At 47.4% G+C, this 24,230-nt stretch overlaps 1 protein-coding gene across 1 annotated transcript; it reads left to right on the forward strand.

Annotated features, from left to right (window-relative positions):
• The first annotated feature begins 1,481 nt into the window (after positions 1-1,481).
• RTCB (RNA 2',3'-cyclic phosphate and 5'-OH ligase) lies at positions 1,482-16,598 on the forward strand. The gene is made up of 12 exons (XM_076338898.1): positions 1,482-1,641; positions 1,829-1,907; positions 2,618-2,685; positions 7,114-7,213; positions 8,470-8,626; positions 9,241-9,397; positions 10,516-10,675; positions 10,995-11,170; positions 11,773-11,961; positions 12,453-12,563; positions 13,272-13,391; positions 15,492-16,598. The coding sequence occupies exons 1-12, from the start codon at positions 1,549-1,551 to the stop codon at positions 15,597-15,599; spliced, it is 1,518 nt and encodes a 505-aa protein (XP_076195013.1). The 5' UTR covers positions 1,482-1,548; the 3' UTR covers positions 15,600-16,598.
• Positions 16,599-24,230: the final 7,632 nt, after the last annotated feature.

Genomic DNA, 24,230 nt, shown 5'->3' on the forward strand with positions numbered 1-24,230 from the left:
ACTGGGAACTGTCCCAATTACAATGGGAACTAAAATCTTTGCAGTGCCTTAACTAAACTCTTAACATAAATCTAAACAAAGATGCAGAAGCAGTTCAGGAAGAGAGACAAAAGTAGCACTACTACTGCCTTTGATAGTCCCTCTCCCCCTGTGACTCTTCAAATCCTTGTGTCTGTCACGTCCCCTGTTTAGCATTGCTTAGCCGGGTTAGATACATTTAACTCCTTGAATGTTTCTGTGTAAGTCTTTTAAGTCTAATCCTCCAACATCTTTGTCAATGTTTCTCTAGATTGAAATAGTTACGGATACTTTACTTCTTACTTCATTTTGGTATGTTGTCTTACCCTCTTTCTTTCTCCTCCTTTTTCAATACTTCATTAGTGTGCAAATCCGAACACGGTTCTGCAGAGGGATATGCCTGCCCTGCAACGCTTAGATGTTTGTGCTTTGGCCAAACCTGGACGGGAAGCCGGCTCAACTAGTACCAACAGAGGAGAAACAAAGGCTGGGACACCACGGCCTGCTCTGTCCTGCTGCTTTTGTGAGCCCCAAACCACCCCTGCGCACAGCCCATCCACCTGGCGTGGTGCCCAGACCCTAGCCATCCCCACACCTCTCGCTCAACGGGAGCCCTTTTCAAGCCAAGACTGAATGGCAAAAAGCTGTTTCCCTCGTGCTGAGAAACGCAATTGATGATGATGGGGTGCGGGCAGCTTTTGCCTGGCTGTAGCTAAGCAAACTCTACCCATCCACCTGCAGCAGGGCGGTAGCTAAATACCCCGCAGGCCGACACTGCCCTGCCCTGCCCTAGGGGGACAGCACGCACAGACACAGAGCTTTCGTTAGCCACAGGCACGTGAAAAAACACTTGTGTCTTCCGCAAAGCCAGCCCAAAAGTCATATGCGGCGTGAGGGAGGAGGCGGCCGGGTACAAACCCGACCTCATTCACGCCAGCATGGCCCAGGCCTGCACTCCCTTTCACGCCCTCGCCCCACGGGCACTGGGTGCCTCGCCCGGGCTGCCCCACCCGCTCCAGTGCCGTGGGAGATGGCCCTGGCATGGGGCTTGACTGGGGCCGGCCGGGGGGGCTCGACCCCGCATCTCCGCCACGCTGGACCGTCTCCGGGCCTCGGGGCATCACGCCCTGCCCGGCCTGAGGCAGGGGTGATGGAGCGACAGTGGAGCAAGCCGGGTGGCCCGAGAGGGCCTCTGACCAGCCTCGGAGGTGAAGGAAACGAGCGGCCTCCCCCGAGATGTCCCAGCCGGGACGCGGCGAGCCGGCTGCCTGCGGCAGCGCCTCTCGCGGGTAAAGGCCGCCCCGCCACGGGGCGCCAGGGGGCGCCGGCAGCCGCCAGCGGCGCGCCCCCCCCCCCCCCCCCCCCCCCCCCCCCCCCCCCCGCGCAGGAAGTTTGACCCTCGGCGGTTCCTGTCCGCTGCCTGCCGCGGCTGAGGCGGCGTGACCCTCGGCAGCCGCCGTCGGTTCCTGCCCTTGGCTGGGTGCTGGCGGCCGCGCTGACGCGGAGCTGCCGACCGGGAGCGCCGCCGCCATGAGCCGCAGCTACAACGATGAGCTGCAGTACCTGGACAAGATCGACAAGAACTGCTGGCGGATCAAGAAGGGCTTCGTGCCGAACATGCACGTGCGTGGGAGGGGGGCTGGGCTCAACCAGGAGCCCTTGGGTGCCCGGGAGGGGGGTCGGAGTAGGGGTGGCTCGGACAGGCCCGGCCCGGCCCGGCCCGGCCCGGCCCGGTACCGGCCGCAGCCCCGGCCCGGTACCGGCCGCAGCCCCGGCCCGGTACCGGCCGCCCTGACAGCTCTCCCCGCAGGTGGAGGGCGTTTTCTACGTGAACGACCCGCTGGAGAAGCTGATGTTCGAGGAGCTGCGCAACGCCTGCCGCGGCGGAGGTGCGTCTGGTGGGGGGGAGCGGGGTGGGGGCCCCCTGAGCCCCTCTGCGCGCTCCTTGCCGTGGCCTCGAAGCCCTCACTGAGCGCCCGGGTTCACAGCACGCTGTCCGTGGGCCCTGAAGGGACCAGGGTGTAGCGGGGGCAGGCCCGATGTGTGTCCCGGCTGGCGGGTCTGGAGAGGCAGCAAACAGGAATGAGTTTTCTTGCCTTGCCAGCCACTGCGGCCTCGTGAGCAGCACAGGGGTGTCACCTGCAGCCGTAGTACGTCCTGTGCCCAGATCAGATGGGTGGGCCCAGCCTTGCCGGCTGCCCTCTGTGCTCCAGAGCATTCCCTGAATGCCTGTTCTGAGTTTACTTTGGGGGGGGGGGGCGCTATAGCTTAGGCTTGTCTGTTCTGTGTGGGGCTGGAGTGCAGGGCTGGATCCAGATCTGACAGCTGGGCTGGTGGTAACACACTCCTGTTGTTAGCACAGATTGGTCTGCATTGGCACTAACACAGCAGGAGGAGGACTTTAGCATAATACCTCATTTAATGAAACTGCAGATCGTGCATAATGCTAGGCGCTACGTACTGGATTAGAATGCTTGTTGGTGGCTGACTTCTAATTTGCCAGTGTTTTGAGCAACCTCTTTAGAAAGTGCTTCATTGTGATTACCATGGTAGATTATCAGATTACTTACCTTTTTTTTTTTTCTCCTCTCTTTTTCAGGTGCAGGTGGCTTTTTGCCTGCTATGAAACAGATTGGGAATGTGGCTGCATTACCCGGCATTGTTCACGTGAGTAACTGCTCTGAAAATTTGCTCTTTTTCTGTTACTATTTGCCAGGGATTACTGCCTTCCAAATGGGAACTCCGTTGTGAGAAGGGGTATGGACCAAAATTCTTTTCAAGACAGTCTTTGTGTTAGGAACCTGTCTCTGAGTAAGGAGTGCTTGCAAGGACAGGCTGTAAATCCAAGTTGTCAGAAAGGGAAGTATCCACTTACTTCAGTGACTGCCTTTTGACATGAAGCTTTTTTAGCATTGCCTTATGCTGTTTCGGTTTGCTTGAGCCACCTTTTCCTCACCATTCATATTGGCTGTTGCTTTTGAGTTGCCTTTGCTGACCTGGAATGCGTGGAGAAGTGAGGAGAGAGCAGGAGGTGATTTTCTTGTCTGTATTATTGTTGCTGTCCTAATGTTGGTAGTGAGCCTTCCCATGCACTCAACACTCCTTTCCCTTGCCCCGTGCATTTTTGGAAGCGAAGCATCAGATATGATGATGCAGGAGGAAAATACTAGGCTGTGTCACTTTTCAAGAAGCGCTAAGTACGATGTGGAAATGATCTTTTTCACATTCAATATTGCATATATTAATAAGTAACAAATAACAGAATTTTCTTTTTTTAGTTGTTTCTCTTGGTGACTTGGCAAAAGCTTTGAACTTCTGGCTGCAGTAAAAGGCAGCCCATCACGCTGTTAAAATGCCTTAGTGGTCAACCAAAAAGGGAGTAAGGTAGAATAGTAACAACCTGCTAAAATGGGAATTTTGGCTGGTAGTTCGTAGGAGAGATGTTACAATCATCTGTCTATTCAAATCTTCACTTTTTATTTCCAAACCAAGAGATTTCTTGGTGATGGCAAGGGGAGGCAGAAGCAGCACATAATTCCACTGAAAAGTACTGTTCTTTTTAATGTGTGGTAACAGTTTAACACACATTTGAAAAGTTCCAATTTCTGACAGCTCTCTGGGTGTTTGGGGCTGTTTTTTTTTTTTTTTTTTTTTTGTCTGCTGTAATAGATTGTGGAGTGCTGTTTGTGGTTGTCCTAATCTAAACTTGCCAGGCTAGATATACTTTGGACTTGTGGAGCTGTGTAGAAGCACACTCACTCTTTCTTTAATTAGTAGTAATATGAAAAGGTTCAATAAAAAGAATTCTTTTATAAATTAAAATGACACAGCTCCTATTTTGTCCTATCCTATCAGGATATCATCCTAAAAGGCTGACTTTTTACTGCCTATAGGGTGCAGTCTTTGGTCAGTGTTTGATGACACAGCTAAGAAGAGAAAATGCTGACTGTTTTATGATTCCATTCCATAGCATTGAACTCTTCCCTTGTTACATTTACAGTATTTAAATATTGCAGATGTCTCTAGATGGAACTTGGTAAAGACGAACTCATCTTCATTCTTATGTCTCTGCTTTATGCTACTCATAAGCTATTGCGTACCTGTCGTGGTTTAACCTCAGCCGGCAACTAAGCCCCACACAGCCGCTCGCTCACTCCCCCCCCCCGGTGGGATGGGGGAGAGAATTGGAAGGGTAAAAGTGAGAAAACTCGTGGGTTGAGATAAAAACAGTTTAATAGGGAAAGCAAAAGCCGCACACGCAAGCAAAGCAAAACAAGGAATTCATTCACTCCTTCCCATCGGCAGGCAGGTGTTCAGCCATCTCCAGGAAAGCAGGGCTCCATCACGCATAACGGTTACTTGGGAAGATAAACACCATCACTCCGAACGTCCCCCCCCTTCCTTCTTCTTCCCCCAGCTTTATATGGTGAGCATGACGTCACATGGTATGGAATGTCCCTTTGGCCAGTTTGGGTCAGCTGTCCTGGCTGTGCCCCCTCCCAGCTTCTTGTGCACCTCCAGCCTTCTCAGTCAGTGGAGCACGGGAAGCTGAAAAGTCCTTGACTGGTGTAAGCACTACTTAACACACCAGTGTTTTAGTTGTTGTTATCAACACTGTTCTCACCCTAAATCCAAAACACAGCACTGTACCAGCTACTAGGAAGGAAATTGACTCTATCCCTGCCGAAACCAGGACAGTATCCACCCCTTATTCTATACCATCTGCGTCATGCTCAAGTCCCATATTTTCCAGTGCAACCTCATTAACCACCTGCCCCGCTTTCCATCCTTTGATATAACACACAGATATCATTCCCTTAGTCTATGGACCACCCCTGTAAAATGTCCATAAAATGTCCACAAATGTCCAAAAAATGTCCATTGAGTTAATTTAGTCGATGACTTTGGGCTCCATCTGTTATGGTGGTCACTCAGGACAGGAGGGGTGGTGTGTTGCGTGGAGTTACTGGGCACCAAAGCCAGCTCAGGTCAGGTCACTGCTGCACTTGCACTGCTTCTTGTAAGGCTTCTCCTCCATTGGTTCAGGTGGTTCCTGCTATAGTAATTTCTATAACATGCAACTCAAATCATGGGTTACAACAATTTAAAGGTATTTCCATTACAATCTCCACCCCTGGTCCCTTTGGGCCAAGTTATAGGGAGATATAAGAGACATTGCAATGAACTCCTCCCCTTGCCCCTAGCCTGGCTAGCAACAAGGGGTTCCTGCTATAGTAATTTCTATAACATGCAACTCAAATCATGGGTTACAACAATTTAAAGGTGTTTCCATTACAATCTCCACCCCTGGTCCCTTCGGATCAAACGATAGGGTTTAACATTGCAATGAACTCCTCCCCTTGCCCCTGCTCCGGCTTGGACTTATCCACAGGCTGCAGTCCCTTAGGGCTGTACCTGCTCCAAGTGGAGCCTTATCTGTGAGCCACAGTCTCTCCAGGGGTACACCTGCTGCAGCATAGACTTATCCACAGTCACTTTGAGATGCACCTGTTCCAGCACGGCCTTCTCCATGGGCCACAATGTCTTCAGAGATATACCTGCTCCAGCGTGGCCTTACCCACAGCCACAGTCCCTTCAGAAGTAAACCTGCTGTAGCACAAACATAACCGCGGCCACAGACGCTTCGAGATGTACCTGCTCTGGCATGGGCTTATCCACGGCCACAGACACTTTGGGGTGTCCTGCTCCCGCATGGACTCATCCACAGGTCACAGTCCCTTCGACTTGAGTTCACACTGGAGTTCCAGCCTGTCCAGTACAGCAGCACAGAAACAGCAGCGATGCCCTGGCCATCTACTAGCCCAGGTGCATCGCCATTGCTGTTATCAAAATGTTCCCAGGCACAGTAGAATATGATGATAAGCAGTACAGCAGTACAGCAAGCAGCGAAAGCAAAAAGCAGCCACTCACGAGCACTAGACTCTAATATACAGTAAGGCAAGCAAGTCCCATGGCAAGCATAGGAGCCTGCCAATTAATAGCTAAACAGCTATAACAGGTATAAATTCGATCTCGCACATTCCAATCAAACCTGTCATTATCTCGAACCCTTCGAGCCCCATGTTGGGTGCCAAAAAGGACTGTCGTGGTTTAACCCCAGCCAGCAACTAAGCCCCACACAGCCGCTCGCTCACTCCCCCGCAGTGGGATGGGGGAGAGAATCGGAAGGGTAAAAGTGAGAAACTCGTGGGTTGAGATAAAGACAGTTTAATAGGGAAAGCAAAAGCCACGCACGCAAGCAAAGTAAAACAAGGAATTCATTCACTCCTTCCCATCGACAGGCAGGTGTTCAGCCATCTCCAGGAAAGCAGGGCTCTATCACGCGTAACGGTTACTTGGGAAGATAAACGCCATCACTCCAAATGTCCCCCCCCTTCCTTCTTCTTTCCCCAGCTTTATATGCTGAGCATGACGTCCCATGGTATGGAATATCCCTTTGGCCAGTTTGGGTCAGCTGTCCTGGCTGTGCCCCCTCCCAGCTTCTTGTGCACCTCCAGCCTTCTCAGTCGGTAGAGCATGGGAAGCTGAGAAGTCCTTGACTAGTGTAAGCACTACCTAGCAACAACGAACACATTGGTGTGTTATCAAGATTGTTTTCACCCTAAATCCAAAACACAGCACTGTACCAGCTACTAGGAAGGAAATTGGCTCTATCCCTGCCGAAACCAGGACAGTACCTAAGTTTTGAATGCAAGGACTCTTGAATCCAAGAAAAAGCTAGATTAGAATTCAGTCTGAGATCACAATTCCTACATTTAGGTGCTGAAGCTCATCTTAAGTTTTCCTGAGATCTGGTCAACAGAGCCAAGAGGGCTTCTCAGCTGACTAGCCACTGGGTGTTTGCTTCAGAGTGAGATCTGCTCTCTGCTTTCTTTGACTGTCCTGTAGCTGCAGGAGTTTAGATACTTACCTGAATTGATGCGTCTACTCCATCTACATCTGAACATCCATTCTCTTTTTGGTATATTTGTTTGCGAATGTGACAGCCACTGCCACAAGGCAAAGCATAACCAAGGTGACTCTGTGCAGCATAGAGTTTCATAAAACTTTAAAATTTCCTTCATTCTCTTTCAGAGATCAATAGGCCTTCCAGATGTCCATTCTGGCTATGGGTTTGCCATTGGCAACATGGCTGCCTTTGATATGAATGATCCTGAAGCAGTGGTTTCACCAGGTAAGGATGACTGACTTAACCTGCACTGAGAAATATCTGGGATGGCATAAAAATACTTTTTGAAATGGCAGGTCTTTACAGTACTTTATATACAGAACCAAAGCAGAAAATATGTGAATTATAGGGAGTTAAAAGGTGCTTAATTCTTGCACTCAGACTCTTTATTCTTTATGGAGCAGGTGGTTACACTGAAAACATCTAAACAATACAGATAGAATTGCCCTTGTGTTTTTGGCTTGGGCTCTTGATATCCCTCAGTATTGAAGGGAGAGCACCAGACTTTGAACTTGGGTTTCGCCAGGTTGATAAAGAACTGACTATTTTCTTTGAGCAATATTTGAAAACATCTTTGGAGAATATTTCTACACTTTATTAAAAATGTGACCTTAAAATATGTCTGTCTTTTTAATAAACACCTGGATCTTTAATTACTGATGGTCTGGAGATGCTTTTGTGATTGTCATGAAACGTGATATTCGTGTTTCAGGTTTGCTTCAGGCAGTTCCAGTGTTCCTGATTGACTCAAACCCAAGATCTCTTAGTCTGGTATCCCCCCTCTGACACTAGTTAATACCAGAACCTTCATACTAAAGGTGGCGTGATTGTTCTTTCACATTAGGCCTTGCCCTGCAGTATTTATTTTTATTAAATAGTAAGAGTTAAGCAAAACACTAAGCACTGAAGTTTAATATTCCTTGTAAGTATTTATCACTTATTATAACTAGTTATTATTTATTCCAGTGAAGATTCAAAAAGGACTTGCTTTCAGGGACTTGCTTTTGAGAACATATTACATCAGGGAGCCATGCTAAGATCTGTCACTTGTCTTCTGACCTTAGGCAGAAGAACAGGAACATCCTCTCTGCTTTCTGTGGACAGTATATTTTATAGCTGTGTCTACTTCTCTTCATCTACTTGCTGGAGCAACTCTGCAAACAGAGAGCTCTGTACAGCTATGTCTGTAGAGCATATGCTCAAGACTGAAAAACTGTTTGTCTGGTTTTTTAAGAGTTTTCAAGTTTTTCTCTGCAAGGCTACATTTTTGGCTGTCTTGAAATCTGAGGCTTCATGTAAATCTATTAAAATGAAGCTTAATGCAGTTCTGCCTTTTTCCCAGTATTGTGTCAGAAAGAAGATCACAGCATTCAGTACATACTCCCTGTCAGCAGGGACACTGATTTAAGATGAACATTCAGCAAGTGCTCACCATCAGCACGCTTTCTTTAACAACTCCATGGCTTTTTCTGCACTTCTAGGTGGTGTCGGATTTGACATCAACTGTGGTGTCCGCTTACTGCGTACAAATTTGGATGAAAGTGATGTGCAGCCTGTGAAGGAGCAGCTCGCCCAGGCTATGTTTGACCACATTCCTGTTGGTGTTGGCTCCAAAGGTGTCATCCCGATGAATGCCAAGTAAGAGAATGACTTTGTGTGCACATCATTAGAGGGGACATCTCTGGTGTTTATTTTGGTGAAAGGTTCATCAGTGGGAGACTTTAAGAAAGAAAAAGTAATTCTAAAACTTTTTCCATTCTTTCTGCATATGTGCTTCACCAGGAGGACTGGCATGATCATCAATGCACAGTCAGCTGTTTCTTCCCCCTTTTAAAACCCTGAAATAACTAAAAGTTCTTGAAAGGTTCTCATTTCTTCTGACAGAAAACCTTCATGAACGTAAAGGTATATTTTTGAAAGGGATGAGAGAGAAAATAGGATATTCCCCACACAACAAAGAGGAAAAAGTAATGACCTATCTACAGTTAATATATTTGTAGAGCTTGATTTTAATGAAGTATTAAGAAATTGGACTTCTTGTTAGGGGAGTTGGGGGCTGATCATAAAATCATAGAATAATTTAGGTTGGACGGGATCTCTTGAGGTCATCTTGTCCAACTCCTTGCACGAAGGAGGGCTAACTCTGAAGGTAACTAACAACAAAGTTGTATCAGGTTGCTCAGGGCCGTATCCAGTGGAGTTCTGAGTATTTCCAAGGATAACCACCTTATGTAGGTGTTTGATAATTGCAGGGATTTGGAAGAGGCGCTAGAGATGGGTGTGGACTGGTCTCTCCGGGAAGGCTATGCCTGGGCAGAGGACAAGGAGCACTGTGAGGAGTATGGAAGAATGCTGCAGGCTGACCCCAACAAGGTCTCCTCAAGAGCAAAGAAGAGGGGCCTCCCTCAGGTAATGTTATGTTTCAGGAGGGCTGTGAGTGCTCCCAGGGTTTAAATGTAAAGGTTAGCGGGTAGTTCTCTAATTTTGTGTCTTTTCTTGAAACTCAGCCTAGCATTTCTGGGCAGGGGGAAAGGTGAGATGGTGGGGCCGTTTCTGAATAATTTTTGACAGAACTGTAACAGAGGGAAACAATACTGGGCATACCCAAGGTCCCTGGGGCCATCAGTTTTTCATCAGTTAACACCTGGTGCTGAAATTCATGTTCAGTGGCGTTTCCCCATCCAGATGTAGTTTTGTTTTTAAGAGACAGGCAAGTTATTCTGCAACTTTTCTCCTTGTTCGCTCAGCAAGTTAATAGCAGGGCAAGGAAGGATACATGATAAATGGAACTAGCTCATAACTTTGAATTGCAGTTCAAGGGTTGGATTTAATTTCTATAGATAGTATCTCATTGCTCTGGGTGGAACACTTTTGAGATGGCTATACTAACGCTACCATTTGTAAAGCTTCCTTTTATATGATGACTTGAGTTTTATGAATTGTGGTGCTGCAAGATTATAGCACTTTAACCTCAAAATAATCTTATGTCCTCCATTTTCACATTTGCCTTGCAAATAAGTGATTATCTGTTATGGAGTTGAAAAAATTTGGGCTTGGAAATGGAATATCTTGCTTTAATCTACTGAAAGGTTGTAAGTACCTAATTAACAGGATGTTGTAACTTCCTTGTGGAGTTACAACCAAGTATAAGACTATATGTCTGCCTTGCCTATAGAAATTGAAGATGAATTCTCAATACTCTGTACTCTTCCCATCTTTCAACTAGGTCTAAGTAAGTTGGAAAAAAGTGGCAGCACAGAGTGTAGATCCTGGTCCTTTTGTTTAATTGCAGTCTTGTTCCAACAGTAAAAATAGTTTTAAATCCGAACAAAGAGGACAGTGATGATGCTACTGTGTTCTACTTCCTTGCAGTTTATATGGGGATTTTTTTTTTCCCGGAAAAACTTTTCTAAAACTAAAACCCTGCTGTAGCAATTTGTCCTATTGCCCATATTCCCGTAGCTCTCCCCTGTGCTCCCAGAGGCTGCTTTACTAGCACTGTCTGATCAGCGTGTTGTGATTGGCAGCTGGGGACCCTGGGAGCCGGAAATCATTACGCTGAGATCCAGGTTGTGGATGACATTTACAACGAATATGCTGCCAGGAAGATGGGCATCGACCACAAAGGGCAGGTGTGCGTGATGATCCACAGTGGCAGCAGAGGCCTGGGCCACCAAGTTGCCACAGGTATGATCTGACTGACGTAGGCACCTCGAGTGAAGCAAACTCCTCAGTATGGTCTTGTCGTTGACAGGGAACTCCAGCACCAAAGAGCATTTCTTGCAGTGTAATTGCCGAGTCTATTTTGAGTTGCCTTGACAGGGGTTGTGTGTTTGCAGACAATTGATAATGTTCTGCCACAGATTTGGTTTTGCATTTGAGAAGAAGCTGTAGGTTTGACCATTGGACAGATGAGTTCAGAATATAAATTATAGACACCCATGTTAATCTCGCAGATCAAAACAAAATTAAGAAGTCACTTAGACTTACTGGTTTTATTTCCCAGATGCATTGGTGGCTATGGAAAAAGCTATGAAACGGGACAAAATCATAGTGAATGATCGCCAGCTGGCGTGTGCCAGGATTGCCTCTGCAGAGGGACAGGATTACTTGAAGGGAATGGCAGCTGCTGGAAACTATGCGTGGGTCAACCGCTCTTCTATGACTTTTCTAACAAGACAGGTAGGAGCAGAGTTGTCTTTGATGCAGATACTTTGGAACACATCTCCTGCTTTATCCCAGACATATGGAACACAGAGTAGCTGCAGTATTTAACGTAATTTTCATTTTTGTGCTTCTTAAACTGTGTTTTCTGGAGAGACTTACACAAAGCTGCAGTCATGGCAAGCCATCTAAAACCTCTCAACATCACTGGATTGTACTTGCAGAAGCCACTTAGGCAATATTTTTGAAAATGCCTTGAACTGGAAGAAGTGGATACAAGAAAATTGTTTTTACACTGCTGAAGCCATCTTTTCAGAGTTGCAAGAATGTGGCTAGCTGATATCCAACTGAATTCCAGCATTAAAGCTGCCAATGGGCAGATAAACAATCTAGACAGTCCAATGCTGTCGCACTCAGCACTGTTGTATTCAATTCCATCGTGGCTGAATTTGACTGAAGTTTCTTACCTGCCATGCCAAGTGTTTAGGTCACTGACTTATCAGTAAGAAACACTTCCAAGCAAATTTGTTCCTTTTAATTCCTAAAAAGATTATAAGTCTTCCACATGTACACAGCAGTTACCTTCTTGTATTTCACATCCTGATTTGCTCTCTTTTTAGGCCTTTGCCAAAGTCTTCAACACAACCCCAGATGACCTTGATATGCATGTTATCTATGACGTGTCTCACAACATTGCCAAAGTGGAGCAACATGTAGTGGATGGAAAGGAGCGGACTCTGCTGGTGCACAGAAAGGGATCAACCAGGGCCTTCCCTCCCCACCATCCTCTTATCGCTGTTGATTATCAAGTAAGTTTAGCTGTGGGAGAAAGAAATCAGAAGAGAATTCTGGATGAATCAGACAATTTTAGGGTCCCTAATAGAGATCTAAATGCTGTGAGTTCCTTTTTTTGAGCTAACAGCACTGGAACCTTAGTGGGATGGCAACATTCTGCTTGTTGTCTGTGTGTTAGATCTTTGGGACGCTGAGCTCCCTCTTCTGCTCCACACCCACAATCGTTGGAAGATCGTGAAGGGAAAGAAGTGTTTCATACCCAGGGCAGGCTTCAGTGATTTGCCTTCTCTGTCTGTTGGGTGCAAGTCTTTTGATCTGCTGGTCTATATCTTTCAGTGCAGTTAGTTCTCCAGAATCCTTGATATCAGGCACCCGAGGCAAGCAGGGATGCTCTGAGGGAATGTGAACCTGACCTCCTTTTCTAGAGGATATGATTCCTCTCAGACTTTTATTCAGAATGAGGTTTTTAGGCTTTTTCTTGTGAATTAATACTTTGCATCCACAGCTGACTGGACAGCCTGTTTTGATCGGCGGGACTATGGGCACCTGTAGCTATGTTCTTACTGGCACAGAGCAAGGCATGACTGAGACCTTCGGAACTACTTGCCACGGAGCTGTAAGTCAAAAAGTTATTTCAGGAAGGGGTTGGAATGGGACTGTCATCCAGAGAACAAGGTTGTTCAAGGGTCATCCAGTGTGTGATTCATCTGTTGGTCATACAAGTAGAGAGTAGCCTTGCCACAGTAATCCCAGCCCAGGAGGACTGCAGGCTAGAAGTCCTCTTTGTCCATTACTGAGTAGTTTTGACTACTCCTGCAGAAAATTTAGGGGGTGCTGCTTTATGCAAGGCAAATGTTAGGATGAAGATGTGGAGAATGAGCTCCTTTTACCAAAGTCTGATATCTCTGAGCTAACAAGAAGGATTAACTGTGCTGAGGCTGTCCATATAAAACTCCTCAGTAGTTAGAAGAAGGTGTTTTCTCTCCTGTTATTTAGTGTGAGACAGGGTGATTGAGGAAGATAAATAGCTTCCAGTAAAACTCTGACTCCTGAACACTGTCTGACAAGTGGTTTGGGTAAAAAGATGCTTGCAGACTAGTGTGTTATACACATGGAACTTTCCTAGCCATCATACCAGGTGTGTGATTTTGCAGGAGCCCATCACCTAAAGTCTAAATTCATTTCCCATTTTGTGGCTTACTGTGGTCTGTGCTCTCAGCCATTCTGTGTTTACTTATAATGTAATAATGTTTTTCTTTAATAAGAAAGAGTTCTGTTTTTCCAAACCACTACAAAAAATAGAACTAACAAAACTGCTGTCTAGGGTCGTGCACTGTCTCGAGCCAAATCTCGACGTAACTTGGACTTCCAGGATGTATTGGACAAGCTGGCTGACATGGGCATTGCCATCCGTGTTGCTTCTCCCAAACTGGTCATGGAAGAGGTGAGTTTAATACTTCATTATCTGAGAGGGAAAAGAGAGTCTTGTTCCTTGGCTGAATGACCCTCCCTGACTTGATTTTTTGCAGTGTTAAGTGATCGCTAGTACTCTAAATATACAGCTTGTGCGATTTCCGATAGAGCTATCCAATTTTTTGGAAAATAACGTGAAGTCTTCCCTGTCCCTAAAATCCTGCTGAAAGGGGAGATGCCTGTTTGACAGGTTTTAGGGGGTATGTTTTTTTCCTCTTCTGCCTGGCGATAATTACTATCAACCCTGAGAAGTCTTTGTTGCAGCATCACAAAAGTAGTTATGTTTTATGGATTCTCTTCTTGAATTATGTTCTCTCAGCTTTAAACTTACTTTACACTGCAGCTGCCATGTAGTTTATTAGCAGTGTATGAGAGATCCGCCTCTTCTAAGATGAATTCCTGTATTTGCTCAAGAAGAAGAGAACTCTGAATGGCTAGAAAAGTTTGAATATTATGACTTCCAGTTCCTCTACATTAACATGATAGAATGTCTTTTCTGTTCACAACCTCACTCATAGAAGTGTGTTAATCATTTGGAACTATGCTCTTGTGGGTGTTGGTGTTGTACAAATATGTTGATCTCATTAAAATCTCTATTCAAGAGCAGCTTCCTTGTCAGAATGCTGGAGGGGGAAGCTCTAGAGTTCAACCCTGATTCATAGAATCATAGAATCATAGAATCATTGAGGTTGGAAAAGACCTCTAAGATCATCGAGTCCAACCGTCGACCCAACACCACCATGCCCACTAAGCCATGTCCCTAAGTGCCTCATCTACTTGTCTTTTAAATACCTCCAGGGATGGGGACTCCACCACTTCCCTGGGCAGCCTGTTCCAATGTTTCACCACTCTTTCAGTAAAGAAATTTTTCCTTACATCCAATCTAAACCTCCCCTGCTGCAACTTGAGGCCATTTCCTCTCGTCCTATCGCTAGTTACTTGGGAGAAGAGACCGACACCCACCTCGCTACAACCTCCTTTCAGGTAGTTGTAGAGAGCGATGAGGTCTCCCCTCAGCCTCCTTTTCTCCAGGCTAAACAACCCCAGTTCCCTCAGCTGCTCCTCATAAGACTTGTTCTCCTGTCACTGAGGGGCAGTGAAGATAAATCTTAAAGGCTATCTGTAAGGAGAAAGTTGGAGTGACTTCCTGCCAGATAACGAGGCTTGACATTCTCACATGCTGGTGGACTGGATTACCTTATCTGAGAATATAGGAGAAACTGAACTGAAATAGCTAGTATTTTATCTGAAATATGGTGAAAGCTTATTTGGAAAGCTACATGTCTGTTGTGGTTTAACCCCAGTTGGCAACTGAGCACCACACACCCACTCGCTCACCCTCCCCCCCGGTGGGACGGGGGAGAGAATCAGAAGAGCAAAAGTAAGAAAACTCGTGGGTTGAGATAAGAACAGTTTAATACTTGAAATAATAATAATAATAATAATGGAAAGTAAAACAACGAGAGAGAGAGAGAAACAAAAACCCAGGGGAAAAAAAAAACAAAACAAAAAAAAGTGACACAACTGCTCACCACCCACCGACTGATGCTCAGTCAGTCCCCGAGCAGCGATCACTGCCCCCCGGCCAGCTTTCCCCCAGTTTATGTACTGAGCATGACGTCACATGGTATGGAATGTCCCTTTGGCCAGTTTGGGTCAGCTGTCCTGGCTGTGCCCCCTCCCAGCTCCTTGTGCACCTCCTCGCTGGCAGAGTATGGGAAGCTGAAAAGTCCTTGATTTAGTATAAACGCTGCTTAGCAACAACTAAAACATCGGTGTGTTATCACATTATTCTCATGCTAAATCCAAAACACAGCACTGTACCAGCTACTAGGAAGAAAATTAACCCTATCCCAGCCGAAACCAGGACAGCGTCTCATAGATTTCTTAGATATGTAAGGTGGCCAGATTCTCAGTAAGTTCACCTACTTCTACACCCTCAATTCATACGATTCTGTTTTTGCGAAGAGAAGCGGGGATATCAAAAGCCTACATCTAACTTCCTGTGACTTTGGGTTGTTTATAGTTTTGTCTTTTTTTTTTTTTTTTCCTCCCTCTCTTCCCCCTCCAGGCACCAGAGTCTTATAAGAACGTGACAGATGTGGTTAACACCTGCCATGCAGCTGGCATCAGCAAGAAAGCCATTAAACTGAGACCTATTGCTGTTATAAAAGGCTAGGAATTGACAAGGCAGCAGAAATGCACTGACATCTCCAGGCCTTACACAAAACTGACAAGAACCATCATCTTCCCACACCTCTTGGACTTTGTAGGATGCTCAGATATCACATCCCTGTTCTGGAAACACAACAGTTGAGAATACCCCTATTTTTAACCACTCCTAGGCATAATTAATGCCCCCCGCTCCCCTCCTTGTTATACGGTGTTCTTTTCTCGTGCGGAAAGGGCAAAGAAAGAAGTAAGTCTTGGTTTTTATGTGCAGTCCCTCCCCCATTTGCCTGATGATTCCACAGGCAGGACTTCAGACTTGCCTGAGTTGTCACTAATTGCTGTGCTGCAAGACCACCTCCATCAGCGAAGATGGCATATGAACCAGACCTGCTGTCTCCACACCTGAGTGCCTGGAGCTCTTTCTGCATATAGAAGTACTCTGATAGGCAGGATATAGCGCTTCTGGGCAGGGAGAGGTTGCTGTCTTTGCAGATACCTTTATGCATAGTCTATATTGTTGCATGTTTTGTGGCAATTCGGTAAGAAATACGGAGTTGGGAGTGGTCTCCCGCTTGGGTTGAGAGGGACGAGCTAGGCTTGAGGCACAGTCCTCCCCTTTTCCCCCACCCTCTCCCATTTAACACAGCACCTGGTGCACTTGGCTCAGTACAAGCAGGTGTTCCACAGTGTTGTGGAAATGCTAGTAGGACTGAGTATGTTGCTTTGAAAGGTTTTGTTTGCCCAGTAAAAGTTGTGACTTAACAACTTACAGATGTGCTAATCCAACATTGTGCGAAGTCCTAAGCATGTAAAAGTTGGATTGGATAACATTGCTCACTGCGTCCTGCAGCTCTGATCAAGTGAGTCCAATTGCAGGGTCAGGGTCAGGCCCAGTATGATGTGACTTCTGATGTTTCTTTTACATTCATTTACCAAGACTGGAGGGGAAGCTGACCATCCCCACTGGATCGTTTTGGGGATTACAAATAAAATGGGAAGATGGACACTGCAGTGTGTCTGTGTCATGTTTATTCTGTGGCTAAAATGTCTGTTGTCCACTTTTAAGTACGTATATGAGCTTGAAACCCACCACACTGTGTGACTTCAGCTGATGATTCTTGCAAAGAAATGTGCAGATGACGGAATTCCTTGCAGGATACAAGAGAAGGGCAATGCAGTGCTGTTTTCTTAACTTGGTTATGACAAGAGTGTGATTGCTATGATTTGTCTTTCTCGGGGCCTGCTGGGTCCACCTCACTGGATAGGGGATGGAGCTTGCCTGTAAGCCTGTATGCAGGCACAAGAGAGGGGATGGAGCTTGCCTGTAAGCCTGTATGCAGGCACAAGAGGGCGGCTGGAGGAAAACAAAACCAAAGCAAGAGTGGAACCCTGCCAGGGACTCATGTAAAAGGAGCAGATAGTGATTGATGGACTCGAGTGCCTTTTGATGAAACACCCCTTTAAGTTTAGGATCTTAGCCGAAACCTGTTGATCTCGGAAGGCATAATGGCATTTTACTGTCGTAATCACTTTGTGCTTATTGGTTTTTTAAGTTTGAATACTGTATTTGCTGCAGGTTCAGAAGCAGCACATGCAGTAATAGTCACTGCTGTGAGTCCTTGTTAGCCTGACTTTAAAGATAGTTTCTTGTTTTCCCCTGCTTTCTCCAGTGGAATTGTTCCAGATTGCCATCTCTGAGGTGTGAGACAGACTTGCTGAATCTCAAACAAAAATCATTTCACTTAGAAATGTGAATTAGCCTCCAGTGACTGAAAGACAAATTGTTGGTCTCAAATCTTCTGCGGAAGTGCATGTTCCGTGCAGAAGTTTCTGTCTATAAATATTTCAGACTCTCTAATGTGGGATGCAAGGGAACCCTTAAAATATTCATATTTAAAAATAAATTTCTCAAACACAGTTCTCCTTTCAATTTTTACCTACCATTGCCATTAAGAGACAAATTTCAGTTTTTACAACAAGCAGAAATCCCGTGTACTATGGAGGTGCTCTCGTATATGTATGCCTTAAACCTCTTCTGATCATCAGCGTTTATGCATTAGCATTCAAGAATTCAAGAAGTGCTGTCAATTTTGGTTTCCTGTTGCAAAGCTAGTACTAGTTTTGGTTATATGTTGTGCTGTGTGGAGGAGAGTGCTGGTTTCCTAACCATCTAAAAAAGTAAGAGTAAAAATGTAAGATGTCTCCCAGTTCTTTGTTTAAACCTGGATGTTTTTCTAATTCAAGTCTGGGTTTTTTTCTCCAAATAGGGCTGTCCACTAGCTTTTTTAATCTGCATTTTAGAAAATAAATTTAAAAAATGGGTAGGTAGGGAAGGCACACAGTATTAACGTTCATATGCTGAAATACAGGTGGGTCTGCAGAAGCATCTTGGCAACACCGAAGAGCCGATGTGGTTATTCAACCATCTCTGCTTCCATGGAAGGCTACTGAGAACTCAGAAATATCTGTTAATGTATGGTGTTCCTTCCCTCCCTTCCCCAAAAGACTGAAAAAGCTTTGGTGAATAATTGTTAGGGTCTTTTTTCCTTCTTTTTTTTGCTGGGAAACCGCAGGTAGGAGATCTGTGTCTACACCACACCCTTGGAGCTGTTGCACACCTCTGTCCGACAGCAGGCACTCATCTATTCCCTCCCTAAGTGTAGTTGATTCAGTCATCTGTATGATGACCTGCAGCAGAAGGTTTGCTGGCCTTGGGGCTTGCGCAGGGTGTGTGCATTAAGTCTGCCTTCAGCCAGTGCAATAGACCCAGTCCTTCGATACAGGCTTCTTTTTAGTGAGAACAAATAGCTCATTGCATTTATCTTACTCGCTGCTTGAGAACAAGTTGTTTTAACTTACAGATTGGACCTGCCAAAACAGAGCTACTGCCTCTGGGAAGTAGAAGGTATCATCTCTGGTGGTGGCTTCAGTGGCACCTTCCTTCTCTCAGTGCTCACAGGGCTCGCTGCAGGGACTGGTGCTGTGCAGCGACAGTGAGCATGGGTGAGTGCTTCCTCTCTTGCCAGGAACTGACTGTTCGCGGTGTGCTCGCGGGCATGTGCAGGTGCTGTTCCCGTCACCGTTAGCATAATATTAAATAACAAACAGAAAAGCAGTTTGGTTTTTTGGTGATCGTGGATGATGCTGAAAGAGAGCCCTCTAAATGCATCCCCCGTGCTGGGGGGTGCCGTTTGCCGGGGTGCAGTGTGAGGCAGAAGGGGCAGCGCTCAGTCCCTGGGCTGTGTGAGAGCCCCCCGGGAAGGCAGTTCCTCCCAGCAGAGTTGCAAATGGGGGCACCTGTGCTTCATTTGCCATAACAGATGGCAGAGCTGGGGTGCAGCTGACGGCCTCCTTCTCTTTGACTTGATTAAACTTTGTGTACTCCAGGGCTCCCTAACTTCCCCAAGGGAAACCAGGACCCAGCAAGGTACGCGCTTGCAGTGTTACCTGCTGTGGTGTATTTGTGCTGTATCGCACACCCCACTGGTTGGGAGCCCGGTGTCTAACCTGTGTCACGTTTATCACCATCCTAAGTCTCTTGGGAGTTTTTTTTCTCTGCCCTATCTTTCCTCTCCCTGCTTTAAACACGGCTCTGCACACGCTGCTTCCTCCTCCGCTGGTGGTCCCGGGCTGGTGTTCTGGCCCAGGAGGAACAAGTGATCTCTGACACATCTCTGGCGCAGGCACCCCCGGCCTCTCCTCCGCTCTCCTTTGTTCCTCTCAAACATAAACATACTTAACTGGCCTCTTCTCTTCTCCCTCCGCCCCCCAGTCTTCAAAGCGATCAGACAAAGCAATATCCCTCCTGCAGCATGTGCCAACACGCTCCCCTGCTTGCAGAAGGAAGGCTTCAATTAAGCAGCGGGCCCCTCCTGTACCTGGCATTTACTTTGCTCTCTTGAGCCCTATCCTAGCACGAGGGGTTTTGATTGCCAGCGCCTCTGGTTTTCTGCCTGGAGAGGTGGCAGTGGGAGGCATACGGTGGAAAAGCGGGAGCTCTGCAGCTCCCCAACCAGGGCGATACCGGGTGCAGGTGCTTTTCCCCTGCACTGTGGGAGGGAGAGGAAGGTGGTAACTTCCTGGCACCCACAGAACACCAATAATTATATGGTTTCTGGTGGGGTTTTTTGTTTTGTTTTTTAATTGCAATATGTAACAGGAGGGTGGGGGTCATTCCCTGCAGCGGGGGGAGTGCCGAGTGGTGTGTGAGCCGAGGGAGGTGGGGAGCTGAGGGCACGGAAAAAAGTCCCTGAACTCCCCAGGCAGATGTACAACTCGGCCTCTCAGGCACCAACCAAGCAATCCCCAGCCTGAGCTGCTGCTGCTGAGCACATCCCCATCTTGCTGCGCCCTCGTTCCCAAAACCCAGGAGACTGCTTCGGTTCACATTGTGTATAAAGTTCAGAAACCAAAATAATCACTAATCTTAATTGCAGAGATTAGGACCAGGAAAGGGAAATGGAGTCATCTGCCAGCACTTAATCTAACATTTATTAGCTTAGCAGAAAACACGTAGGGGTTGGGCTGCCCTCCCTTCGACACTGAGGTGTTTGAGTCAGCCTTGTGATGGAGCCTGTTCCTAAAAAGAGGTGCCAGGGGCAGCCTGGATTGCTGTTCCCGCCATTCCCCCACCCCAGCTGAGCTACAGCCAGCACCCTGCTTTCTGCTTAGGCTCAGCTTTGCCCAGCAGGCGGTTGGAAGGGTGGGAAGCATTTTCCTCCTTTCTCTTCTCTGTTGGTGCCTGAGGAAATGGAGGCATCAACCCTTTTTTTACCCTGTGCAAGCTGTGCCTCACGTCGGGAGGCAAGGTGGGAGCCCAGGCTCTTCCCCTCTCTGTTCTTGGACCCAGCGTGGGGTGGGAAGTCAGATAGGTCTGGCTTTCTGCTCTTACCTGTGAAGTGCAAACCCGGGGAACCTGTTCCCCTTGCCATGTGTCAGGAGGGGAAGAAATAGATGGAGAGGGGGCCCTCACAGGCGCCCAAGGGGAGGGAGGGGTGCAGCTCCCGCAGGGGAAGATGAGGTGGTGGGTGTGTGCGTGATAAGGTCCAGGCCCTGATGCGTTACAGTAGCAGCAGAGTCAATTAAGCGGTAAGAGATTACCAAACCTGAGCACGCTCGTAGGGAAGAGCTGCCCAGGGAGAAAAGCAGGCTGCCGGCCGTTGTGAATATACACACTCAAGGACAAGACATTAGGGTTTTATGACAGAATTTAAAGGGGAAGGGAGGCAGATGAAAAGCAATCACATACAGTACTTGGAATAATGGAGGAGGATCTGGATCTCTGAACCCTGCCTAGCCTGCAGCATATGAGGGATTGTGTAAAGCTTGGCCTTAGCTCTTCTATGTCAGCACAAGCACCCAAGTGCACTTCTGCCCCGAATTGTTGCTCTTTGCCGACATAGAAAAGCCACCAAAACCTCCCAAGGCCCTGCGGGCAGCAGCATCCCCCTGTGGCAAGCAAACATGAGCCCCTGAGGTTGCAGCAGTCAGGTCTTGGGGTACCAGCAGTGTGCTTCGTTTCTGTTTCAGTCCTCAGGTAGCAGGCTCCAGACTGTACTGCCAAAAAAAAATAAAATCCCCTAACTTTTTATTACACTTTTTGCAGTTCCAGGCAGAAGGAAATGGTGGGTTTCCCAGCTGGAGGAGGTCCTTGCCGATAAATCACCTGGTTACCCAGCTCTTGGCTTTTAAGAGTTGTAACATGTTTGCGCTTTTAATCTTAAAAAAAAAAAAAAAAAAAGCAAGCTGGTTGTTTTATTTTTGGCTAACACTTATTATTGTTGGGCTATAAATTTGTGGCATTCACAGACAAGTTATTCAGCTTTAAAATCATAGGTAGGCTGATCAGTTCCTCCACTGTTTCCCTGCCAAATCCTTAACCACTTCTTGGATGAGGAAGAAAAAAGTATCACTGTAAATTATTTTTCCCCTGGAGAGTATTTATACTGTAGCTGTTGCCTAAAGGGATTTTCTCCATTCACCTCTCATAGGAGTTTATTAGGCTGATACAGAAAGGACCATGACAAGCACTTTCTACTCCATTTTGAGTTTTTTGAGTATTTTGAGTATTTTCTTCTCCATTTTGAGTATTTTTAGTATCTGTGTATTTTGAGTCTAGCCCAGAAAGGACTTTGCCTCCTTCCCAACAGAAGCCTGTGCGTGTCCGCAGGGCCCGAGCTTCTTTGTGGTGGGGGGACTGAGCCCTGGGGTGGAAGGGAAACCTCTCCACCCATGGAAACCTCTTTGCCCAGCCTGGGACATGGGTGCCTTTGGGTGCAGGCAGCACTGTGCAGGCAGTGCTGGGTGCCCTCCTCCCCCAGGAGCCTGCAAAGCCGGTGGGCACCTCCACAGCGCAGAAACCCCCCCGCCCCGGGAAGGGGTCTCGGGGAGGGCTGCAGCACCTGTAGGGCAGCCAGCCAGGCCACAGAGGGGCAAGCAGGGAGGGAGACCCTTGCTCACAGGCGTGTGGCGTGCCGGGGGCTGCACGCTGCTCTGGAGAGGGGTTGTCCCTCCCATTCACCCCATCCTTCCCCGCCTCAGTCCCAGGGCTGCAGGCGACCTGGGCAAGGCCTCCACAAATCCCGTGAGTTCAGGAGACACGCAGGCTTCTGGCTGCTCTTCCTGCCAGACCCCGCGAGCTCTTCCATTAATGGTCAGTGGATGAGACAGGAGTTTTATCTTGATTGAGAAACATGAAGTCTTGTTTGTGACACAAATACTCGTTTCCTTGTCTCTCGGGCAGGAATTCAAACTATTTGATGATTATCAATAGCAGCCAAGAGCACCATTACTGTCTCCTTTCCTCCCTGTTCCTCTGGCAGAAAGTGAATCCTCTGTCACAGACCAGTTCCTGGAGAGAAAAGTTCGGCGTAAGGCTGAGGCATTCGGTTACATCTCTGGAGAGCAGCTTTCAGCACTCTGATCCACCACAGACTTGTCCAGCCTGTACCACATCATTTCATCTTCCTATGTCTTGGTGCCCTATCTGCAAACAGGGATAAAAATCACTTTCTTTACTCCCACTTTTTATCGGTCTTTCCTATTTAAACACCAAGCTCTGATTCAGGGACCATCTCCTTCTGCACCTACAAGTGCTGCTGAGCATGGCAGTACCTCTCTGCAGAGCCCGGCCCCGGCTGTCCTGTGCTCAGCACCAGCCCTGCAGGCGTGCAGCAGCCCTGCATGCCTGTCTTCTCCTGTGGCTTCTGGCACTGCTGGAGGGATGGGTTCATTCCTGTCATGATCTAAACTGAAAGCAGAAGAGCTTATAGCTGTTCAGAGTTTCAAGTAGTCACTGCAAAATGTAGAAAAGTTTTTCGTAGTCCTCTGGCTACAAAGCAGAGCCTATGAGCTAGATTCCCACCTTGAGTTCAGTGCCAGTGAGGTGCCTAAATTCCCCTGTGCTTTGAGGATATAGGACCTAGACTTGCGTGAAGTGCTAAATGTGCCACCTCGCTTTTGCCACCTGCATGCGTTCGTGTGCTAAGGGACAGAAGCTGAGAGAGCGTCAGATTGCTCATGAGGATGTTTGAGTCCCACTGTCTCCATCACGAGGTGGATGAAGACACAACCTCTCATTCCCAGCATACAAAACCCCACTGAGTGGCTCTGTCTAGATGCAGCCTTGACTTCTCTTTGCAAGAGGAGATGATGGCATGAGAGCAGGCTGAAGCTAGCAGAGGGGTGAGACATGGACAAGAAGTGCTGGGAGGGCAGCCTGGGAGACCAGAATTGTCCTTTGCAACCTGCAGTGTGCCCCATGCAATGCCCAGGAGCTGACTGAGCTGCTGGGGAAAGTCACTGTGACTCAAGGAAGTGCTCTGCTGAGCATCCAGGCTGTGCTGCTGCCCAAAAAAACAGCCATGAGGCAAGTAGATCAGTGAGGGAGAAATGGGAGCTCATAGCTGAGTTAGTCCTAATATTAATGCCAACTGCAGAGGCAGGGAAGTCTTCTAGGGATCTTCCCGTCATACTTCTCCAAGCCTGTCTCGGCAGACACCAGTGTTGCTTGGAGAAGGAGATTCAGGAAAAGGGGCTGGGGCAGTCCTGGAGGATTTGAGTCCTCCTTTATCTAGACTCTGGACATGTTCTGGGTGTGAAGCAAGTTAATGAAGTTTTTGAACATCTTCAGTTCTGCAGACAGCCAGCAAAGGCTCTTGGAACACTTCTCCTGAATGTCCCAGTGTGAGGCCAGAACTACCCCCATCTCCCTGACCTGCAAGGGTAACGTCTAGTGTGGAGGAGTGGTGGCTGGGTTGGATGCTGAGGTTTAAAACCATAATCTGATGCAATAAAAAAGCATACACTGTAAAAGAAAATAATCCTGAGGCAGCTCCCGGCCAGCTCCCGCTCACTCTGCACAAAGGGATTAAAGCTGTGCACAAGGCAGCCTTAAGCAGAGAGGTTTCCACCAATGGCCTAAACTAGCTCCCTCTGGCTACCCTCCCAGTGAAGGCAGTTTTCCAGGGCAAGCTGGGGTGCCACGAGGTGGTTTTCCTCCAGCAGATTTTTTTCTTTGCTGATAAAGCATATTTGACCCATCTAGACTTCACGTTAAACTCATCAGGGGGTTTAGTCGGCAAGGTGGGAAAGGAGGGTGGACTGGGGAAAGGGACAGTGTTTGACTGATGTTTTCAGC

The sequence above is a fragment of the Aptenodytes patagonicus genome, chromosome 1 (genome assembly GCF_965638725.1).
Source record: "Aptenodytes patagonicus chromosome 1, bAptPat1.pri.cur, whole genome shotgun sequence".
In the NCBI taxonomy this organism is placed as follows: Eukaryota; Metazoa; Chordata; class Aves; order Sphenisciformes; family Spheniscidae; genus Aptenodytes; species Aptenodytes patagonicus.

Coding starts and splice junctions, on each gene's coding strand:
- RTCB (XM_076338898.1), top strand. CDS start 1,549: ATGAGCCGCAGCTACAACGATGAGCTGCAGTACCTGGACAAGATCGAC. Junction 1,642..1,828: donor GCTTCGTGCCGAACATGCAC/GTGCGTGGGAGG, acceptor CTCTCCCCGCAG/GTGGAGGGCGTTTTCTACGT. Junction 12,564..13,271: donor GAACTACTTGCCACGGAGCT/GTAAGTCAAAAA, acceptor ACTGCTGTCTAG/GGTCGTGCACTGTCTCGAGC.